Source organism: Dipodomys spectabilis, unplaced genomic scaffold (assembly GCF_019054845.1).
Source record: "Dipodomys spectabilis isolate Male_0828 unplaced genomic scaffold, ASM1905484v1 ptg000526l, whole genome shotgun sequence".
Taxonomy (NCBI): domain Eukaryota; kingdom Metazoa; phylum Chordata; class Mammalia; order Rodentia; family Heteromyidae; genus Dipodomys; species Dipodomys spectabilis.
The window spans coordinates 3,824,633-3,849,448 of record NW_024871203.1 but is presented as its reverse complement, the minus strand read 5'-3'; the positions used below and the strand labels follow the sequence as shown (position 1 = coordinate 3,849,448).

The 24,816-nt window shown below is 32.4% G+C and overlaps 1 protein-coding gene across 4 annotated transcripts in view; it reads left to right on the top strand.

The window, feature by feature from the left end:
• The window catches only part of Cnksr2 (connector enhancer of kinase suppressor of Ras 2), a 218,098-nt gene that overhangs the window by 88,614 nt on the left and 104,668 nt on the right, over nucleotides 1-24,816 (top strand). For all 4 annotated transcript variants that reach the window (XM_042670199.1, XM_042670198.1, XM_042670197.1 and 1 more), the window contains exons 6-8: nucleotides 2,226-2,345; nucleotides 6,821-6,880; nucleotides 10,804-10,872. In XM_042670199.1, the coding sequence (XP_042526133.1) occupies nucleotides 2,226-2,345; nucleotides 6,821-6,880; nucleotides 10,804-10,872 (249 nt within the window). The remainder of the gene's footprint in view (nucleotides 1-2,225; nucleotides 2,346-6,820; nucleotides 6,881-10,803; nucleotides 10,873-24,816) is intronic.

The window sequence follows — 24,816 nt, the reverse complement described above, 5'->3', positions numbered from 1 at the left end:
AGAAAGCAAAAAAAAAAAAAAAAAGAAACAAAAATCACATAGTACATTATAAGTACCGTCAAAGCAACAGCAAGAAAGATAAAACCTCTTGTGTCCCTATCTTGGGGTTCATTTAGCTTAGCATCATCTTATATGGTCATACGTACATAGCTTTTGACCTTTTCTGCTTGTCCTAGACATATACTAGTTATTGCAGATAAGGGAAACCATGGGACCTATATTTCTTTGGGCCTGGCTTACTTCACTTAATGTAATTTTTTCCAAGTCTTTCCATTTCCTAACAAATTGACTGTGTCATTGTTTCTGATGGAGGCATAGAATTCCATTCTGTTTGTGTGTGTGTGTGTGTATGTGTGTGTGTGTGTGTGTGTGTGTGTATACATTTTCTTGATCCATTCATCTGCTGAGGGGCATCTGGGTTGGTTCCATATAGTTGTGCTGGTAGATTTAGTATGGCCTTGTTGGTGATCATTTGGGTAAATGCCCAAAAGTGGGATTCCTGGGTCATAGGGGAGCTCTATGTGGACTTTTGAGGAACCTCCATACTACTTTCCAAAGTGGCTGAACAAGTTTACACTCCCACCAACAAATGCAGTAGGGTTCCCTTTTGGCCACATCCCCTCCAGGAACTGTTATTGTTACTTTTCTTGATTATAGTCATTCTAACTGGGGTGAGGTAGAATTTCAATGTTGTTTTGATTTGCATTTCTTTTATGGCTAGAGAAATAGTGAGATATATCTTTAATCCAGAAAAAAAGTGGTAGAGCATCAGAAATGTGCAACAGTGCTAAGCAAGAGCAGGAGGCCCAGAGTTCAAGCCTCAGGATACGAAATGAATGAATGAATGAATAAATAAATATTTTCATCATATTTTCATTTTTGAAACCAGATAAAGTAACCTTTATTGCTGCAGAATAAAAATTGCTTAAGTCACTGTCAGTGTGGTGACTGAACATATCTGTCTTCATATCAAGCCCATGTTCTTTCCATGGCTGTTGGTATCATGAATATAATCTGTCTTTAGGAGCTTATAGTCACAATTAAATTGCAGCCTTGAGAAACAAATCCAAAAACCTTGTAAGTGCCATTACAAAGGAAAATTTAGCTTGCATTTACCAATGCAAACGCAAAAAACAAATATAACATATTGGAAATGGATAAAAGCTCATATCTTGATTCTAGAAAAACAGTAATTCCTCCTTAGGCAAAGAAAAAACTCAAATCATGGAAACTAGCCTCCAATCTGTTTAAGAGTCTTTGAAGATTCTCAGGGCTATCATATTAGAGCAGCATATTGCAAGCTTTGTTATTCATATCCCACTTTCTTTGTGATTGTACAGTGTCTAAGCTTACCCACACTATTGTAGATGTAACATGCATTTTAAATTTAATGTTCTGTGTAAACATGACTGGATGTATCCTGAGTAAAGCACAAATAATCTGTTCTTCGCCAAGCAGTGGTTACTAAAGCTCATTTGCTTGATTCAACCCAAATATATGTGTGTTAGTAGAGCTGGAAACCAGTCAACCAATATTTATTGAGGACCTTGTATGTTCTACCACTTTTCTAGGCAGTGTGAGTGGTAGGTGGGTAGAGGAGAGTAATCAGAGATGAGAATATAGACTCTGTCTCAGAGGTATATTCAGACTGTCCATAGAAAACAGATTGAGTTTGTTCTAAGCTTTGACAGGAGGTAAGAAATATTGTACAAAGGTAACATTGAGCAGGAAAGTGAAAGATCGTTTTACTCAGCAAACTTGGAAGATTCCTCTTTCAAAGACCTTGGTCAAATTGTTTTTTTGGTTTTGTATTTTTTTAACTTTTTGGATTGTGAATTAAATGACACCAAGTTTTTTCCCATTAATTAATTCACTTCTATTTGATGGTTGTAATTGGAAAATTATTAATTAATATTTCTTACTAGATGTTTTACGTGTGATGCATCAAATGAGAAAAATAACCTATAATCATAATTTTTCATGAGTAATTTGGCATTTAAATCTTAAATTCATAGTTTAGAATAATATATGTGTGTTTTATGTATTAGGTGTGCCCAAATAATTTTATTAAGGTTTTTTCAGAATAAAATACCAGTTAACTTTCTTCTACTGAATATTTTTCCTCATAAAAGAATTATAATAAATGCCAATTTGTATATTACTTGTAATATGCATTTCCCATAATTTTTTTCTTCCATTCTTTTATATTTTTTCCTTTTTTTCAGTGTAAAACTCTTTCTGGAGTCTGTGACCACATCATCTCCCTGTCATCAGATCCTCTGGTTTCACAGTCTGCTCACCTGGAAGTGATCCAGCTGGCAAATATCAAACCAAGTGAAGGGCTGGTAAGAAATACCATGTTTATCAAAGCCACCATCCATCAAGCGGACAGCTAGATGCGAGCAAAGCAAGCTCCAAATGTGGGAATCTATAAATTTCAATAGATAAGAGCACTTTAATTTTTTGCCTATAAATTAAGGTAGTAGAAGTTTGTCTTGGTAAGAAATTTTGTTAAGATAAATGCAAGAGAATTGAAAACAGTAATTGCTGAATTATCTTGCTTAATTTGGTAATCAGTTAGCCTTGATCACATATTAAACAAAGATTAAAATTCCTCCCTCTAGTTAAAATTCCATTAAAAAGTTTAACATTTTATAATAATCACCACAATGTTACTTGTCAATGCACATTGATGTTTATTTTGTTCATTTTACTTTAATTTGTTCTGTTTTTAATAGATACTCATTCCCTTCCCTTAGGGCGAATAGCCAAACAAAACTGATACACTGGTTAACTCATTTCTATTATATTTTTACAATTCTGAGGATTTGAACATAATAGGCAAGCATTCTGCCACTTGAACTTTTCCCATATCCCTTTCCTGTTTTTGTTTTTGAAATAGGGTTGTGCTAGTTTTCCCGGGCTTGTTTTAAACTCTTAGTCCTCCTGCATCTACCTTTTGAGTAACTGGAATTACAAATATTCTACCACCACTCCCACCTTTACATCCATTCTTTTTTATTTTTTTTAACACTGGGATTTGAACTTAGAACTTTATACTTGCTTGGCTTGCTTGGTCATAGCTGATGCTTTTCTACTGGAGCCACACTTACAGTCCTACTTTTTGCTGGTTAATGGTGATGAAGTCTCATGTACTAGCTGACCTGGCTTCAAACAACATTCTTCCTGAACTCAGCCTTTTGAATACCTGGAATAATAAGGGTGAGCTACTAATGCCCAGCTTTACATCCATTCTTTTTTTTTCTTTAAAAAATACATTTTTGTCAGTCATGAGGCTTGATTTCAAGGCCTGAGTTCTGTCCCTGAGCTCTTTTGCACAAGGCTAGTACCTGACAACTTTGAGCCACAACACCACTTCCAGTTTTCTGGTGATTAATTGGAAATAAGAGTCTTACAGGGTCTTCCTGGACTGGTTTTGAACCGTAATCCTCAGGTCTCAGCTTTCTGAGTAGCTAGGTTAACAGGTTTGAGCCACACGCACCCAGATTCACATCCATTCTTATAAGAGCAAATAAGCAAATGAATATCATGAACACTAATAGGTATTTTATTGTGTAATAACAAAGATCATCTTCTATATTTTGTTCACCTGATTAATCCAAGGTGGAGTTTTGTAAAAAACAAAAAAAATGTAGAAAGAAAGCATATAAAATTGGTATTAGGAGAGAGGGGAAGACAAATGAAGAGGAGGAAGAATGCAGTCAAAATTTATTGTATATTCTACACAATTAACAAGAATGAAGGAAAGGATAGGTTGAGAGGAATGACTGGCAACTTCTGTGAACAACTACTTAAAGATAATAAAAAATATTAAATATAATATTTTGAACAAGAGTTTGATATTGAGGAAGACACACATGCACAAATACACACAGACACACACACACACACATGCAAACAAGAAACTGGCTAGGGACCATGTTACTGTTACATATTAGCTTTATGTTACAGTGTAAATCATGTTTAAAGCTCCTACTGGCTCTGAGACTGGTTCTAAAGACAGTAGTCTTCAGAAAAAAAATTTTTTTCCTCTAATTTCCACTGAAATCATGAAGAAGATATCATGTGAAGTGAATCAATACAATGCTAAATAAAGAGTTTTATGCACTCTTGATTTTTTTATGGATGTATTGCCTTTGAGAGGTCTATTGTTTTTGTAACTTAAAAGTGGTAGACCTGTATTTGCTCTCTGGAATAGTAATGAACTTAAAATGCCAAGAACCAATTCAGTTAAATACTGTGGGAATAAAACTGGAAGAGAAAAAAAAAAAAAACAAAATGCTTACCATTTGCCAGTTTTTTCCTCACAACCCTCACAATTGAGAGAATAGAATCACAGATCTCTATCAGTTACTCTATATTAAATACGTAATAAAAGAGGTAAGTTTTAGCCCAGGTAAATCTAAAAAGTATATCTGAGTAAGTTTTTTTTCAATACTCCACTTTCAAATTTGAAATTACTAAAGGGAGAAAGAAGTTGCTTAAGAAGATGACTTTTTTATTAATAATTTTTTATTGTGAAAATGCCATACAGAGGGGTTGCAATTACATGAGCAAGGTAATAGGCACATTTCTTATCAAGCATTGTTGCCTCCTATTTAAAAAATAGTATAGAGGGGGAAAAAGTGGAGAAAATAAGGGAAAGGTTAATACTGTCCAAAAAATGTTCTCATTACCTGACTTACATAATTGTAACCCCTCTGTACATGACCTTTACAATAAAATTTAAATTAAAAATAAAAATAGTATAATAAAATGTATAGAAAAATAAAATAATAAAAAATTTAAAACTGGGGGCTGAGAAGGTGGCTCAGTGGTAAGAGCACTTGCCTTGCATGCATGAGGCCCTGGGTTCGATTCCTCAGCACCACATAAGCAGAAAAAAACAAGCCGGAAGTGGTGCTATGGCTCAAGTGGTAGCATGCTAGCCTTGAGCTGAAGAGCTGAGGGACAGCACCCAGGCCCAGAGTTCAGGCCCCACGACCGGACCCAAAAAAAAAAAATTAAAACTACTTTAAAAACTTAATTTTAAAGACATAAGGTAGCACTTCACTAGGTTGGAATTTCAAAAGGAGTAAAAGAAATACCTAATGTGTTCAATTCCAAGACTGAAGTATAAACTCTTTTTTGTGGTTCATATCAAAAGGGAAAGTCTAAGAGATTTTACATGAGTTGTGCAAGATACCATTTTAAACCTTAGTATGCTACATTTGAAAGAAATAGATTTGTGGATTTGGGTTGCATTTAGCATATATGCAGGTAGCTATAGGAAATGTCTAAATGATAAATAAAGAAAAAACAGATGTAGGCAAGAATCCTTAGTTGTGATTAAAGCATATGTAACTTGCTTTTAAACAATAATAATTAGTGGAAAGTTAAAGAAAGAAAAATGAAATCTATCAGAACCTGTCAAAGCTGAATCAGAACCAAGGGATGAATTGACTATAGGGGAAGGGGCTAGGGAGATCGTTAGGGGAGCCTCTTCGTTTCAAAGAGTTCTTTTTCTATTTAGGTACTTGGACTTCCTTCAAATATGCATTATTCTACCAACATCACTGTGAGGTTGCTCTGGCTATTGTTGATTAACTGACATTTTGAAAGAGTGAAGCAAATGTCACTTTGGCAAACTGAGCAAGAAAGAGGGAGCTGTTGAAGTCAGATCCAGAATTTTTTTAATGAAAAAACAAGAGTTAAGATTTTTGATGAAATAGAAAGTCATTATTTGTTTCAGATCCAGGAAAAACTACATTTAAATTGCAAGTCTTCCTTCTGTTTGGCCCGTTCTCAGAGGAGAACAGATAATCAAATGTATTTCTGTGGATTCTTCATTATTCAAAAGATGATGAGTTAGAAAGTCATCCAAGAATCTGTGTTTTCTCTTTCTTTTGGTACCTGACTTTTGGGTCTTTTTTAAATGAGTACTACCAGAGGCAGATAAAATGGATAAAGAAGTCAGTTTTGATTATTAAGAACAGTTATAACACAAAGGCACTGGTGGCTCACACATATAATCCTAACTACTTGGAAGGCTGAGAATGGGATGATCAGAGTTCAAGGCCAGGCCAGGCAGAAAACTGTGATATTCCCCAAAATGGCTTTTTAGAATAAAAAACTATCAGATAACTTGTCAATAGTTCTATACCATGATCTAATCTGATTCCTTTAATTTCTTATTGTGAATAAAAACAGATGCACATCCATATGTCTAAGTATAAAATTAACATAAAATATGGAAAATTGATATTGTAATAATTATTTTCTTTACATAAGGGCTAAATTTATATTTTCTGCACTGATATTATTGGTTCTTGTTTAATCTCTTATATTCCAGATTAGGAAGGAAGAAATACAGGACACTACAAAATAGAACAAAATTTATATACAATTTTATTACTCTTCTAGCTCTGGTTAATTATAGTTGAGCTATCTTCTGAAGAAACCTATTTTTGTTGTTCAATTATATCAAGTACCATAAGCTAATAACATGACAATATTTAAATTTCCCGTTGTAACTTTATTTTGCTATATGTATAGTATGGATTTGGGAGGAAATAATGTATATTTTTTTCTTTAGAATATTCAGTTACCATGCTGCATTTTATAAACCTCAGAGGCGATTTACTTATCAAGTAGTTACTTGATTAAATTCCATTATAGGCTTCTTTGGCTTCTTTTATTACAAAGAGAACACTTACATGGTAATTCCTTACCAATTTAAAAACACCCTTCTTAAGTCATGGATTTGTAAGAAGAACATCTTTATACTCTATACTTTTTTCTGATGCTATCTTTTTCTTAGGGTATGTATATTAAATCAACATATGATGGCCTCCATGTAATTACTGGAACCACTGAAAATGTAAGTATTGCAGCATTTCAAATTTTGGTTTATGTATGTATATTTCACATGATTGAGGTTGACTTCTAAGCAATGAAATGTACAAAATGCTATGTCAAAAAATGAACTTTACAACCTGGGTGGGGGGCAGAATGAGAGGGCAGAAATGGTAAGAGAAAACAAAGGAGGAGGCAGCAATGCTTGATAAGAAACGTACTCATCACCTTGCCCATGTAATTGTAACTCCCCCGTACGGTATTTTCACAATAAAAAAAAACTTATTAATAAAAAATAAAAACAAAAAATAAAGTAAAACTTGCAACATGAAAAAACAATAGCTGAGAGCTATAAATAAAAATATACATACTGAGTTAGTAGGTACTGGTTTCTTTAGGATTTTAGTCACTTTATTTTTAGTTAGAATTGCTACTGTAAGTAAATCAAAGGTTTTGTTTGTAGCCAGAGAGTTATCTTTGTTAAGTATTTTCTGGTTTATGACAAGTTATTGTGACATCTAAAAGAATCTTCTTCCATCTGTCAAATATTTTAGTTATTTTAAGAAAGCTAACTGATGGAAGAAAGAAACACAGATGCAGGCTTTCTGAATGTTTGCAGCATAATTCAGCTTAATTCAGTGAAGGAGTAGCCTAGTGTAGCCTGAGTAGTTTTCAACCAGCAGTATCCTCCCTTAACAACATACTAAAGATGCAGATTATCAAAACCGTACCCCAGACCTACTAAATCAAAAATTATGGGGATAGCCTTTCTTATTAAGAGATCTGTTTTAACAAGTAGTTCAAAGGTATGTTCAAGTTTGAGAACCACTGCATACAGAGGGTCAGAAGTCTCCAAGGCCTAGATACTACAACAAATTCTGCACCTTAATGGCAGTGTAATGTTTGCAAGACTCATAATCTCTCGTTACTTTGTTTTCCTTGGTAATTAACTGGGAATTATCTATACTACATACCTCACTCTGTTGTGAACATCTAATAAGCTAATAAATGTAGACAACTGTGCTGTAGAGCACTATTGCTATACTCTACAAAGAGAAACATGACATGATCATGGTGGTCATTAGCATGATTGGTATAATAGAACTGAATAAAATATCATTATTTCTGCATTCACTTAGCCTACATTTCCATTCTACTCTTACATATGCATGTGCTCAGATTTACATTATTGTTTTCTTTTAGATGTTCTGAAAATTTTCATGAATTTTCTGTGCTTCTTTAAAGAAGGCTATGGTACAATTGATTTAATCCTAAATTTTTATTGATCTACACATTTGCCAGTGTTTTCTTCTGAAAAAAAATCAGTGTTTTTGCTGGGCATTGGTGGCTCATACCTATAATCCTAGCTACTCAGGAGGCTGAAATTTCAGTATCATAGTTTGAAACCAGCCTGAGCAGAAAAGTCCATGAAGTTGTTATCTCCAGTTAACCACCAAAAGGCTGGAAGTGGAGGTATGGCTAGTGGTAAAGCACTAGCTTTTAACAAAAAAAAAGCTCAGGAACATTACCTATATCCTGAGTTCAAGTCCCAGAATCATCACATACAAAAAAAATCAATGATTGTGTAAGTTCAATTCATCTATTAACTTTAAATAATTACTGATTTTACCCCTTGGTCTCTTGGTTTCTTGTAGAAGAATGAAATATGAAATATATATTAAATTTGAAATAGTGTAGCATCCTTACATTTGAGAGAGTTAAGGGATTATGAATAGCAGTAAAATGTGAAATGCTATAAACTATACTCTTACCACTAATAATTCTCATTGGTGCCTTCATTTGATCACTCATTTGTTACTTTAACAAGCCTCATTTCATGTCTACTGTGTTTTAGGCATGATGCTTATATTATAAAAAATAAAATAAAATAACTTGCTTTCCCAGAGGAGTGGACAACAAGTAGGGATTCTTCGGTATAAACAGGTCATAATACATTTTACTTTGAAGGACCAAGGAAAAAGTAGTATATGCTCCCAAGTGCAGTCAGAGAAGAAATCACAGAAATTGATCTATATAATGCATCATTGGTAGGAATCAATCTGTCTATATTATCTGGGATCTGTAAAAGTTGATCATTATTCCTCGTTCCTATGAATTTCTCAGTAATATTTTATAAATGGATAAATGATCAAAGAATATTAACTTGGGGAGTAATTCAGACATGAGTCATTATTATATACTTAATTTTTCTTAAAAATATTTTGCTATTTTTGGAACCCTCAGTCATTTATAATTAGGAGTTCTGGGTTGAGTCTGAGTAAATAAAGCTGTTGACTAAAGTTGGGTAAGTTATATTTTGCTTTTCTGTACCCTAGTTTCTTTGTTTTTCTGTATGTAAAATGAGGACTTGAGGCAAAGTGATCTCTAGTATCCTGTTAAATGTAAAAGACTATACTTTATAGGAGTTACTCCCTCTTTCACTCACCTGTGAATTTTATATGCCAATTATATTTTACAAATGACTAGAGCCATTTGCTTGATATTTTTCTTCTATATTCTCCTTTTAAAAGATCAGTTGTGATCCAAATATTGAAGGGAATGATTGTGGTTATAACAATGATTTGTAATATGAGGATTATTATATTTGGTGATATTCCCCCTTGCTAAAAATGTTGTGATACACATTACAGATGGGTTTACCTTTTCTTTATAACAAACTTTCACTGTGTAGCCCAGGCAGGCTTCATCGTGATCCTTCTGTCTCACTTCCTGCCTGTTAAGATTGCAGGAGTGAACCACCATACCCAGCCATGAAAATTATCTCATCCTGAATTTTAGCCTCAGCAAATAGCTTTTTATTGTAGATTTTAAAATGTGTTGATATTAGATTTATTTCAAGACTTTTATATATTCAAGATAATTGGAAATTATAAATGAATCAAAAAAGTAACTGGAAATGACTTTGTAAATAAATTCAATTCCAGATGTCAAAAGTAGCATTTTCCTTGATAGGTGTTACCACTCATTTTTTATTCAGTTTCAGTAGCTATGAATGAGTACTATGGAAACATTTATAGCAGATTTTGGTAGATAAATAAACATATTTTCATTCAAATATATCTAAAATACAAAAGCATATTGCCATACTAGGATGCCTCACATTTATGTAGCCAATCATCAGTAGACACTTAAGGGAAAATAAAGAGGAATATTTTAAACTCTTAACCAGACCTACAATATTGTATAATTTCTATCTTAAATTTCAGTTTTCTAAAGACTTCTTATAATATGTTAATATTAAATTTCAAAATGATTTTTGATTGTTACTTTTGTATATTAATCTCTTAAGGTAAAAAAGAAACAAACTGATGGAATTCTTATAGATCCTGTAGAAATGTTTTTGCTTTAGTTTAATATGTTTTTGTGGACCAATGTTTAACACTGTCTGAAACACAAGAAATACCATACTCTCACATTTAAACACTTAGAATGATATCTAATACAGTTTTGAATTAACTGCTACTTATCTTTTAACTTGCTTTTATATATTACTTTTCAGAATTAGTTTAATTGATGATAAAATAAATCAGCAATTCAGTGATCAGACTTCCAAGCTTTGATGCTGATCATATGCATTTACTTGACAATGTCAATTTGTTGAAATTAATATGAATTATCTGTATAAATAAAATAAAATTTAACAAAATAATATTTTGAAATACATTTTCAGAGCAGTTTCTTAGCAGGGTAATTTTCCCTTAATGCTCTGAGGAATATTTTCTTGCTTTAAAACTTAAATATCTATATACTCTTTTGCATTTCTGTTTCCTGTCAATGCAAACAGTATACAGCAATAAACATTTTGCTTAATTCTTTTAAGATTATGATAAAAATATTAATCTAACTTAAGATGAACTTATTATCAGAGAGAGGCAAATACTAATAATATTGATGTTTTTTTTATCATTTCTTTTATATTGAATTCAGTCACCTGCAGATCGGTGCAAGAAAATCCATGCTGGCGATGAAGTGATTCAAGTTAATCATCAGACTGTGGTATGTATAATTACCTTAAGAGTCAGTGGGAGGAACTAATCTAAAGATTTGCTAAAAACTTTAAAAGAATACCAGAAATGAATACCTGAAAACTGAAGATTTTTTTTTAAAGTAACTCAACAACTGTTTATACTTCCTAATTATTTGATGAGAGTATAAGACATGGCATTAAAAGAAAATGAGGAAATATTTTTAGTGGTTAAAAATGCATCTCTATAAGAACAGGTACAGAGTAATAGAATATACTCTATGAACTGGAATAATAATCTTGGACAATGCACATCAGTTTAACCTTTTTAGACTGAAGATGTAGCCTCATATGTATGAGTTAACTAGTTGATGTGTTTTGTAACTGCATACCTTCATTTATCTATTTTAGCATTGACTTGTTCATTCAAGTATGGTGACTTTTGGGCTCATTTAAATGTAGATTTTTGTAAAAATTTAAATCTTTAATAGTAGAATTAGCTCTTCATTTCCCAAAAGGATCTAGAGGTTTGTTTTTTAAAGACTATTGTATTTAATTAAATAAGTTTATAAAATTTCCTTGTCTTATGAACTTCACAAATACATTTACACAGCCATCAATGGCAAGGACATTCTCTGATTGTGGGGTTTTTGAAGGCTATTTTTATTCATCTTAAATGAAGACAAATTATCATTAAATGGTTTTCATTTATGGCTATTTTAAATTTCTCAGTTGATTCATTTTGCTCTGCTCTCTGCCAAAATAAAATGTGTTGTCTAAAAATGAAGTTAAAATAATCTGATTATTAATATTATCTTATCTTAAAAAGTAAGACTTTGGAATAAGCATTCTATTAATAGCATACTAACTAACTCTTCACAGTGAATAATTATATCCTGTTATACAATTTATCAAAATTTGCTTCCACATATTCTAATGAAGACTAGTTTTTCTCAGGAGTATTTTGAAAAGTTTCCTAAACACTGATTTTTAAAGTTATGATGTGAGTTCATTATCTAAATAAAAGTTGAAACTTAATAAAACTAAATGTATAACTTTATTGTTGGCCATGAATATAAAGAGATGGCAAGAAACATAATCCCTCTACCCTATGACGATTATGGTGACTTTTTTTCCTCATTACTAGAAACTGTATAAAATCTCCTTAAGGAAACTATTTGTTCCATAGGATAATGGTTTGTGTAAATGGGATAAAGCAGCTGCTTCGATAGATGAGTAGTTTTTCCCTCTTCTACTACTCATGCTACCTCCATGCTGCAATGAGCCTTTTTAACAAATGGAAATTCTGATTAATAGTTTCTGCATATATTTCTACCTGGTCAATTACTAGGAGGATACAAATTATCTCTAATGAAGAATGAACTAGTTTTAACGGGTATTATTTCAGATCAATGATCCTGACATCAAATGAATCTGAAAATCTTGAAAAGTCTAAAATATTATAAATGTCTGTTAACTCAAAAAGATAAAAAGTCTACAAATTAGTAAGTTCTTTATGGATTAATGCCATTTAAATACTGTGACAGTGTATAAATACATTGTTGTATCACAGGAATATTTTTTAATTTAAACTAAACAGAATGATTGCTGGGAAAATTCACTTCCAGTTTTTGCTCTGAAGTTGACTTACGACTTTAAGTGAAGTATGTTAACTGTTTGGGGGTTAATCTACTTTTGTATAAATATAATAAACTTAGCTAGCAGCTATGGTGTTCTTACAATAAGTTCGACCTCATCTTAAATAGTTTATGTTATTTACTTCTTATAATAATTCTGCAAAGATGATGTGCAAACTGAGACTCAGAATGATTACATAACATCTACAACTCAAAGCCTTCTGACTCTGAGACCTATTTTCTTATTTTACCTTTATTATATTCTTCCAAAATTCAAATTATAAAATTATCAAAGGAGGAGGAATCTTAATAAGCATGTGAGCATCCAGTGAGACAGTAAGTGGTATCAAGGGAAAAAGAGGAAGAAAGAGCAAATTTACATAACTGAGGGAGTGAATAAGCTTAAGTGAAATTAGAAATAGGGTTCATATTTGACCTTATTGCCATTTTTCACCAACTCCTTTCTCTCAGATAAAATGTGTAAAACACATCACAAAGACATACTAGGTACTCAATACCAATTAACTTTGTTATCTCTCTTCTTCCCTATTATCTACTACAATAGTTGTACCATTTGGAGTCCTGATTCTTGGCAGACTTCTCCTAGAGCCAACAAGTTGGTTTGGGGTTATAACAGTCAGGAAAGCAGGTTGAATTTCATAAAATGGCCTTGTTTTATAATGTTACCAATTACCATGATTTCTTTTTGTGTTCAAGTAAAAGGCATATTTGTACAAGAGTGGTGCATTTTATTTAATGTAACTCATTGTGCCCTCTTATTGCCTGTGGGTTTTTTTTTAATCTCTACACTGTTTCTAACTTCTTTCTAGAGAATACAGAGAAGGGTGAAGTGTTAATATACTGGTATTTATTTCTACAAAAGGATTAGTAGGCATGTAAATTAATTGGAGCAAGTATAAATTACAGTATGTAATTGTTCCTTTTGTCCCTATGTGTATTACAATGGACACTAGGTATTGATTATGATGTTCCATTAAAATGTGACCAGCATTTGAAATACATAATAAATATTAATTGGCTAATCCATTAACTTGTTTTTTCAGAATAGTGGGATATTATCAGAATTACCCTATACTATTTTAGATTCAACAATAAAAAAGCAATACTGTATCTTACTGTTTGGAATGATATTAATTGAAATATTTTCTGTAATTTAAATTTTTCTTACTATTCAGGCAGTAATATAATGTGCAACATAAAATCTGGTATTCACTTTTTATTTGAAATATGTTGAAAATAATTTAAAATTATTCACTGAGGGTCTGTGAAAGTTGAATGAATCACAAAGAATTAAATACTATAATTTTCAATTGCTAGTATAATGTATGTCCACTTTGATGTGTTTCTAGTATGCTCTTTTTAAAATCAAATATATTTTCTTATTTGAAATGAGACTGGAAGTTATATGTCCATTTTCATGTTGCTATATTCTTTAAGTGGCTTTTAAGCTTTTCACATCAACATGCTGCTCTGTCTAAGAAACTGGGTGCCAGGTAGGAAGAAGAAAAAAAACAGGAACATCCAAGCATGCTACTGAAGATCCAACTCCTCAAAAGCTGCTGGAATCTCCCAAGTTTTTTTCACTTCACCTGCCACTACATCCCTCTCCCTGGAAGAAAAATTTGGCATAGTTTGAAACAGCAACATTGTTCTCATTGATGCAGTTTTAACATGCTTTTTTGATGAGACTATATAAAGTTACTAAAAATATTTGGGTATATTGCTAATAAATCTGTTAAATATCATGTTAGTATTGTTTGGGATGTGTTAAGTGTTCTAAATATTCTGTCCTTACTAAAAACATATTGTTTCTCTTAGTATCATGTTTAAAAAAATATGACACTGTTGATGGTTGAATCCAGCATTTGGAAGATTTTGTTTCCTGTTAATATTAAAAACATATTCAGTACTATTTTGAAAGGCCTTCTGGCACCTGATGAATATTATGGCAAAAAATGGTTGAAAAGATATGGCTACAAAGGCTACTGGATCGGAAAATAACCAAGTCATGACTGTCAACAGATAGACTGTAGCAAACAGTATATTGAAGATTGATAAATGAGAGATGAAAGATAAGTACTTTAAGCTAGTGGATTTTATTATTCTCAAAATAGTCAATGAAACTGATCAAGACTTGTAAGTGATAGCAGAGAGGGTGAGGGGAAAAGAACAGATTGAAGGGCTGTTCAGTCGCCTGGAAATTTCATTCTAACTTCCTTTATGTGTCTCCCTTATTTTCTTTTTCCCACACTCTATTTTTTGTGCCCTAACCATTTTGTTCTTCAACCACTAGAAAAACATGAGAATATTATTCAATGGGGAGGCAAACATAGTCAAAATAGATGAGAATGTGATGACTGAATAAAGTTCATCCATCCTTTTCTTTCCCTGTGGTCCTATTTCTCATTCCATGGATTTCAGCAGAAATAAGTGGATCCTTCACCTTAATCTATATCTTGACATTGTTTAACATGAGATGTACTTCTTCCCTCTCTTTTCTAAATTACCTTTTTTGTCTTTCTCTTTTAATCTTCTTTTTCAATTTTCTTCTTTACCATTCTCATCTTTTCTCACCCATTCCTCCTCCATTCTTGATTTGTTCAGTTTTCTTCTGTGTTTCCTCATGTTTTCCTTTCTCACAGAAGAAATCATTATCTTATTATAATTCCTTACACCCAAACCATCAAAAATTAAGACCTCCAACGAGAGTCAGTGGTTCTCATATATCAGAGATTATTCCTGTATACACAACATGTTGCTAGACTAATTACATTAGCATGACATTTACATGTTACTTAATAAGTGATCCTAATAATGCCTTAAAAACAATATTAAGATTCTAAGAAATTAGTATGCTGAAACAGAGCACATGAATTATTTTCTTGTAAAAGAGGAAACTACAATGTTTACCAAAAATCAAAGTAAACAATGTATCACAGATTTCAGCTACTCATGCTCATATTTTATTTTGGATTCGTTGTATGTAGTCGGTAGTTTATAATTTTTTCTTTTATTTTACATTGAAGATTTTGACTTTGATAAAAATCAAGTGGAAATTGGTTTTCAAGTACCACATATTGACATAAATTTGACAATAATTTCTTTCTAATTTAATATTTCATTATTTTTCTATTACAAAGTTTAACTCATTATCTTAAATCCATCTGTAAAGCAAATGTGTTATATAATCCCTTCTTAAACAATTTTCTTTGTTTTACTCTTATTTATACAGTTCTTACCACTTCACTTGGAAAAACCTAACTGCTTTATAAATGGTTATTTTAACTTATTTTTGTTCTTAGGAATGTATCTTTTAATATCAATGTATAATTAAATATGATTTACATTTTGCTTGAAGTTTAAAAAGGCTTTGTTAAAAGTGATTATTCTGTATGTTTAAACTGTATCTATTGCCTGAAATTCTTACCAACTCCAGGTTATTAACTTAAATGTGTAGTTCATTTGCCAATTAATATCAGTCATCTCAGCCCTTTTCCGACCCTTGTCAAAACAGCAGGAAGCTGCCAGTAACAATTCCCTAATCCACTTCTTATCAATTAATGAATAATATTTATCAGCCTGCTAAAACCATTATAAAACCATTACATGTAAAGGGAACACTACAGAACATTATATAATAGAAAATTCAAGAGGCAGTGACATTAATCTTAAATTCTTTTTAGGTTATTTAGCCTTAGGATTCAAATCCACTAAATTAAAATTCCAGGTAGCAAGACAACTAAAATTGTAGGTAATGTAGGCACTCACTGCTTGTACATTTCCTCTAACACTGTTTCTTCTACATTTTATTATCGTTAATACTAAGGAGTAGAGGATTATAATTTAAACTAGAACAACTGATAATATAGAGTTCACTGTGGCCCATTTAGAGCTGACCATTTTTGTCTTCAGTTGTCAAATTTCTGCTAAAATGACTTCTAAAGATAACTTCTAGAGTGAACACGTTGTCATTCACTGTTATGGAAGTTACTTTCAGAGATGGGAGGGGAGCAGCACTGGAGTATGAACTCAAAGCCTTGTGCTTCCTAGGCAAGTGCTCTACTACATGAACCATATATATCTCCAGCCCTTTATTTTTCAGATTAGGTTTCATTTTGAAACCCAAACAGATCTGGACCTTGTTCCTTCTGTTTCATTTGTTGTGTGGCTCAGATGACCAGTGTGTACTACCACACCCAGGTTTATTGGTTGAAATGGAGTTCTCATGAACTTTTTACCTGGGCTGACCTTGAACTGTGATTTTCCTGATCTCTGCTTTCCATGTATCTGAGACTACAGACATGACCCAGCATACCTGGCCCCATGATGGAAGTGTAAATTAAACTCTTTCTTAAGAAACCTAGAGTACTGTTTATTTAAATGTACATGTGTATATATATATATATATATATATATATATATATGCTCTATTATGTGTTTTGTAAATAGAGACATGCATTGCAGTATTTACAAATAACTTCAAATAAGCATATATTTATTAAATGTCTACTAGTAAATGACATTTTTTAAAGTAGCAGAGTCATAATATTTTAAACATAGTACCTTTGAATACTGAGGTTTGGGTTGTTTTTTGATTACTTCTGTTGTTGAGGTTCCTAAATTAGATTTAAGTACAAATTTTTCATTAGTAATGATAATTTCTAAAAATCCCTAAGGAGGGGTTTATTATTTTGAAATAATTTTCTTCTATGTTTGGGAATCTTTTCTTTTTCTTTTTTTTTATAAAAATACATATATATCCAGTGTCTTTGCAAGAACAAAAATTAATCATAAAGATGAATGGCTGAAATTTTATAAATTCCAGACTTATGCAGACTTAAAATTGCTCTAAATGTTAACTTATGAAAATATTCTTATAAAAATATAGTTTACAATGTATTATGATTCTTCTAAAATATGTTACTACTCTTTGGAAGACTAAAGTTCATAATATAATTAGAAGTTCACTACGTAGCTTTCCTTTTCACTGTAATGCCTTCTTCTTTTCTCCCATCTGCATCTTTTCAGATGCAGTAAATTTTATTATTTACAGAAGTGAAAGAACATTATGAATGATACAAATATTAAAATGAAGTAGCATTGATTTCGTTTTTGTAGCATATATGAATGAAAACTATAAAGTGTCCAAAATACACATTTGGCCCAGAGACTACAGAATTACCAAATGCCATGTTAAAATGGAAGTAGAAAATGAGAGCTGATTGTACAAAATGCTTTGGAATCAGCTTATCACAGGAGCACAGACACCAGGAATACAAAGGGTACACTGAGTATAATTTTTACATTGCTACTTGAGATACAGTAGTTACAGAACCTTTGATTGACAGGGTGTCAGAATTCATTAGTTCAGAAATGCTTACAAAGTGTAATGTTTCCTCTACATAGCTTGTTTTGCTAAAGAAGGTAGCAATCACTATAAAATATTTAATTTATTTGATTCTTCTATAACTTTTGATGCAAAAACCTATATGTATATCAGCACCAAAATATTTTACCAAAGACAAAAGTGTAATTAACCATAGCATGATGGCTTGTCTTCCCAGTGCTTTTGAAAACAAAGACATTTAGATATTGCATGACTCACTCATAGCATCAGTCATTGATATAGCCATACCTCAAGTCTCTTTGAAATTTCCTTTGTGAGAAGGTCTGATTTATACCTGTAAATAGACATATGTATACACACAAAAGCATATGTGAAAGTTAATCACTTTGAAAATGTTGACAAAATAATTCATCTTATGTTTGGAAAACAGATCAGGGCAAGTAGTAAAGGGGTAAAAAGACAACTTCTTCCCTCTATGTTCTCAAAAGAAAGGAAACCTCTCATCTCCACAGCACCAACTCCAAGGTCTGTTGTAATCCTAACCGAGGCCAACAATTATTCAGGATGTATCCACTTATGTTACTTTGCACCTGATGTCTGTTTCATCCACAAGAAAGCAGAACCTCTGGCCTTTAAAACTTGACATACTTTAGTGACCTTCTTTTGGGAAATTTTAGCCCTGTTTGTGTTGTATACAAAATACATTTCATGTTTGTATTGGAGATTTTGTATATAAATTTGTAAGGGATAAGATTAGCTATTGCTTAGAGACATTGATTTCTATCTTGTCGAATGAGGAAGACAATGTTAGAAATTCAGCGCATGTAGGAACCATTAGCCAATAATAAGACACATTTTGTATAAGATACAAATGGTGTTTTTTAAAAGGGTCATTCCAGCCCTTGAACTTCATGTCAATAAAATACTCTTGGACTATACACAACTAGTGTAAAATAATATGAGGGAATAAAATACCATATCAACAGTGTTTATATAATGTGTATGATGAACTAAAATCCTTCTAAGGCAAGTAACAATTTATCCACTATTATCATAATCACATCATACCTTATCATAATCACATCACAATGAATTTTTTTGTTGAGTAACCAGATGTTCACTTTTAAGGGAAATGCTTTATGGTAAATTAGGGGCAAAAGTTCATGTTAGCTTTGTAATTATGTATAAAACATTTTGTTTTATATTATATGTCATTCAACGTTGAATATGCCATACTATAAGTATTACACGTCTTGATGTTACATGCCAAAAACCCCTAAGCCCTCCTTTGGGGCTTAAGGACATTTTATTATGTTTGAAACAGTTAGCTCTCATCACTTCATCACCTCACAAATTCCATTGTTAATTAACCATTTGTAAGGGACTTTATTGGTTGCAGAGTATAGCTAAACAAATGATTTCTCTTTTTTTCCTTAAAACTCTTAAAATCCACTTCTGAGAAGTACATAGTAAAGGGTAAGGAAAAATGTATTTTAACAGGAATGAAAATGTTACAAGTGAGGTACAATGCGTTCTGAGATTCACATAAGGAAAATAGAGTTCTACTTTTAAGAAGACTTTATTATGGATACTGCCTGTACTATGAGCTTTTATGGGAAGATAAGATTTTAATAAGTAAAAGAAAATTATAAACAGGGGGAACCGTGTTTTTGCACATATTGCTGAAATGAAAAACAGCATTTGAGGAAAATGTAAATTCACTATTTAGCCAACTTGAAAAATTCTACTTGAACAAGTCTTTTGTACTCATCCAAACTCCGTTTTGTTCTCCTTCATCATTACTTTTCCCTTGTTCTGTCATCCATGCATTCTGAATTAGTGAAATTGCTCAAACTTAACACTTTGTCTCCCAATTTTCTTCATCCCGTCAGCTACCAGCCACCCCTTCATCTCTTCAAATCATAATGATTTGGCTTAACCTAATTGGGAGCCTTCCTTTAACAAACCCTTACGATGGGATGCATTAGGTGCCACTTTAGCCACACCTAGTAGACACTCCATTTAGGTACTTCTCTCATTCTGCTCTAAAGGTTTATTCATCTGTTGATCTCTTCCCTGTTCATCTTACTTTTTAATAAGGTTCAGATTGTGTCACATACAGCATTGTATCCACACTATAAAACTTATAAAACTAATTACTGATCTGAGTTATTATGCCCATTCTTTATAAACGTAATAGACACCGAAATTATTTTAGGCATGCATTAGTCACTGTCTTCAAGGAGCCATTGATCTATTATAGTAATTCTCAGTATGTTCCCAGACTACTAGTAGTATCATCATTGAGAAATTTATTTTTTAAGCAGATTCTTGAATCTACCCCAGAACTTCTGGATCAAAAAGTTGGGGTGATAAAATATAGTAATATGTTGGCCAACAAACCTTCCTGGTGTTTCTAATACATTCTTTCTTACATTAAAAGATATAACAAAACTGTAACAATATTATTAAGAACCTATATAAAGATTGATTCTCACGTTGGTCCTTTGTAGATCTATTGCAAGGTTTTGAAAGGAGGAGTATTTTTACACATAGCAGTATTTTTGAAGGCTCAAAAGACTAGAAGCAGAAAGGCAGATCAGGAGTCTGTTTTAAGTCTAGCAAATAGGTATCTACACCAGAAATAAGGCAGTGAGAAGAGGTGTTAATTGCTGTGATCTATTTTAGGACACATATGGATTAAACGAGTGGGGGGCTTTCTATAGGTGACACCATACTCCCAAGTTGAGAGGATGATAAGAATCTTGATTCATTATTATTACCATTAACATTTTTCGATATTGTTTTCATTTAAGCTAACAATATATATTTGAGTGAAAATACTTGGTGCTGGAGGATCAAATGTGATTTAAGTATAAATTCTGTCTTTGTCACTTAGTATTGTTATAATCTTGGTTCAACAAGTCTCATTTTCATTCAATATCTTCATGGACAGGACCAGTTTAACAATTTACTTCACTGGGCTGTTGTAAGAATGAAAACATAAAATGATTTTATTATGGATGTGAGGAATCTAGCACATCAATTTATCAGTACTTGATTGTTTAGTAACTGTTAGTATCAATGAACTGAACACTTGGAATGTTTTGACTAGAGTTCTTTTTTTTTTTTTGGGTCCGGTCATGGGGCCTGAACTCTGGGCCTGGGCGCTGTCCCTCAGCTCTTCAGCTCAAGGCTAGCGCTCTACCACTTGAGCCACAGCACCACTTCCGGCTTTTTTTCTTTTTGCTTATGTGGTGCTGAGGAATCGAACCCAGGGCCTCATGCATGCAAGGCAAGCGCTCTACCACTGAGCCACCTTCCCAGCCCTTGACTAGAGTTCTTGATAGGAAGCAGGAATAGTTAGAAAGTCCTTGGATTAATAGGCAGGAAGTTGTAATTGTAAGTTCTTGAAGAAGAAGAGAACATTGTAAGATGACATAAAAATTAGAAAAATGTGAGGGAGAAGAGATGATATAAGACAAATCGAGATGTAGCAAGACCACATTCCTCTACTTGAGACAAACTGTTGTAACCTATTTGACTGTTTCTACCCATTCTATAATTAAAGTTGGAATGTATTAGGCCTTTGAAGTTCTGTAATTATTTTGTCTGCACAACAATATTGAAATATCTCTTAATGTAGAGTTCACTGTTTCACAAGTACTCCAATTCCTTTTTGGATATCTTTATTGTTAGACTGTCTTTCTTCATATTTATCCATCATCTATTATCTCTTTAATGCCCAGAGAAGATCTGATTTCCTCATTTTTTACCTTATTTGATTCTTTGACACTGTTTTCTTTCCTTCAAGCTCCTTCTTTTTCTGAGTACACAGAAACTTTGGAGCCAATGGAAGATTACATCATAATCATTTTTCATATTTCTGTTTTACATGGTTTCCAATTCATGTCTATTATAATTAATATTTTAAAATTATATCTAGGAACTTAAATAAGAAAACAAAAACCTAACCTTGAAAAAATAATTAGCATGCATTTATGTTTTATACATTTTGGTATGTGTACTGTTACATTTAGCTTCTATCATGGAAGTTTCCAATCTTCATTTTTTCACATCATCTACTGATTCTCCCCTGTAGTATGGCAACTATACGTGTCTAAATAGCTATTAAAGAAAATAATTTCAAGTATTTATTGCATCTCATCTGGCTGGAAGTTGGTGGTGTCACAGAACCAGGGTTCTGAGGTTATCTTATTCACCAATAAAATGAGGACAGTTGTTAAATATGGCAATATAAGACAATGTGCAGGGGAAAGGGCATAAGGCTTTTTAGAAGCAATGAAAATTAAGTTTCAGAAAAGACTATGGAAGAAAAAAAGGACTATTCAAATAAGAAAGCCATGAGGTCATGTGTACACATGGGCTGTGAATTATGCAGTGTCCTTTACTACCATTCAGCAACTTTCTATCGTACTGGGGATATAATCCAGGGCCTCATTTGCTAGGTAGTACTCTACCACTTGAGCTACACTCCTAGCCCTTTCTATTTTGTTTCTAGGATAGGATCTTATTACCTTTGCCTAGACTGGTCTCAAACGTTCATTCCCCTGACTGCCTCTAATGAGCTGGGATTGCTGTTGTGCATCAGTCCATAGCAGCTTCTATTTGGCAATTTCTATGTGAAACTAACTTAATGCTTAAGTGGAATCAACACTAAAATCGTGTAATTGAAAATCAGTTGTTGAATCAGAAGTCAGCAGATATTGGAATTCTTGACTTATTGAGTAATTCAATAATAAATTTGTATTTGCTTTTGCTAATCATCTAAAGACATAATGCACAGATTTGACTTCCCCATTGCCACCTTTTAGTATTTTAAACAGTGCTACCTTTCTGATTCCGTGCTTATAGAAATTTTCCATCCATAACAGTCTTGATTGGTTAATCCATAAAATTAATCATATCTAATTAAAATAGCCATAGACTAAAACCCATGTAGTTTACAATTTTAAGTGCTTACAAAAGTTACTCATGCATATTGCTTGTTCAGGAAACAGAAGTATAAAAAAGAAATTATATCGTGGTGTTTATTCTTTAATGTAGCTACCATTAATAGTTAGGATCTCTCTTTCATATCGATATTCATTTTTTGGCAACAATGGAATTAAATTGCATTTGCCATTTTGGAACTTAATTTTGTTCCATATAGTAAATCTCTTACTAGTGGACATTTACTCATGTACAGTATTTGGTGGATTTAAACAATACTGTGTCACATGTGTTGCTCATTTATCTTGGTTTCCTTTGTCCAGTCTTTCCCTCATGGCAGTGGAAGTTGAATTTTGGAGCCAAAGATATTTACTATATATAATCTTTGGTGTATATTCATTTGCTTTTTAAAAGAAAAAACATTGATAGTGTTGTGTCAACAGTAGCAGAGAGGCTGATTGTAAAGTACTTAAATTAATATGCCTACTTTTTCTTCCATATATAGAATTTATGAAAGAACATAATGAAGCAAATTGTACTGAACATTTCACAGGAAACACCATCTATCCTTAAAATCCTCAGCTATGCCCAGCAATCATTTTATAGAGTAAAATAGAAATAAAATTATGATAAGACATCTATGTGTAATTCATTATTGAGAACATTTATGTTGGAAGAATGATGTGGCTATCACATTGGCTGCTGAACACAACTGATAATTATGTGAATGGATAAATAATAAAATATGGTTATCATTAATAAGTTATTTATAAACTCTTTGTATAAACAACATATCTTCTTCAAACTTGTACTCAGAAGTTACATCCATATTTTGGCAAGCAAACACCTGAATTGGAACCCGTTTTGCTTTGACTCTTAGCTTATAGAAATAGATGTAGGGACACTACCTACCTATCAGAGGAATAAAACTCAATGTAATATATACATTTGGACACAAACCAATCTCCAGTTATATGTGATAGACATTGGTCCAGCTCCATACTATAGCTGATCTTCATTAATGTGCATTTTCTAGAGTGACTACCTATTATTCATGTTAACCAAGTATCATAGTGATAGTTTTGTTTAAAATTAGAGACTCCTAGGCATTTTGGTTTCTTTCTTTTCCCTTTTCTTCCCTTTCTTTCTTTCTTTCTTTCTTTCTTTCTCTCTTTCTTTCTTTCTTTCTTTCTTTCTTTCTTTCTTTCTTTCTTTCTTTCTTTCTTTCTTTCTTTCTTTCTTTCTTTCTTTCTTTCTTTCTTTCTTTCTTTCTTTCTTTCTTTCTTTCTTTCTTTCTTTCTTTAATTGGTGGTAGTGATAGTACAAGGAATTGAACTCAAGAGCCTTGAGCTGGTTAGGCAAGTGGTCTACTACTGTTCCCAGGGTTTTTTTTTGTTTTTTTTTTGTTTTGTTTTGTTTTGTTTTTACTGTTTTTCTGCACAAGGCCAGCCTCAAACTATGCTCCTACTACCTCTACTTCCTAAGGTGCTGGGATCATAGGCATGTGCTACCACACCCAGCCAATCTGAGGCTTTAAGTAGTGTAGCATGCATCTTGCTTCTTCCATATTACCTATTCATAGCTTCTGGGTGATCTTTCCTTCTTTTGGTGAAGGATGCTCATTCTCTCCAGCTTGAGTAATATCTTCCAGGCAAAAACATAGTGAATAGCACACAAAAGAGGTTCACACTCTCTTACTTGGGTGCCTAGGAAGAAACTACATTACTGTTGCAAACCGTTTTCTAAATCCTGTTTGCAAACCAGGATAAACTTTGACCCAATGTATTTGGAGAATACATCCTGGAATATTACTACCCATTAGAGTTGGTATAAATGGTTTTTCTCTGTTTTAAATGTGAAATGTATTTTTAAAGTAAATATTGGAGTAAGATTTTTACATGTTTCTTTAAATTACAGTTGTAGGACTTTGTATCTAATACTGTATCTGTAGTCTATTTTAAAACTAAATTAATAGACATTATTCTTTGTTAAAATTTTTCAAAGGATGATGAGTGAAG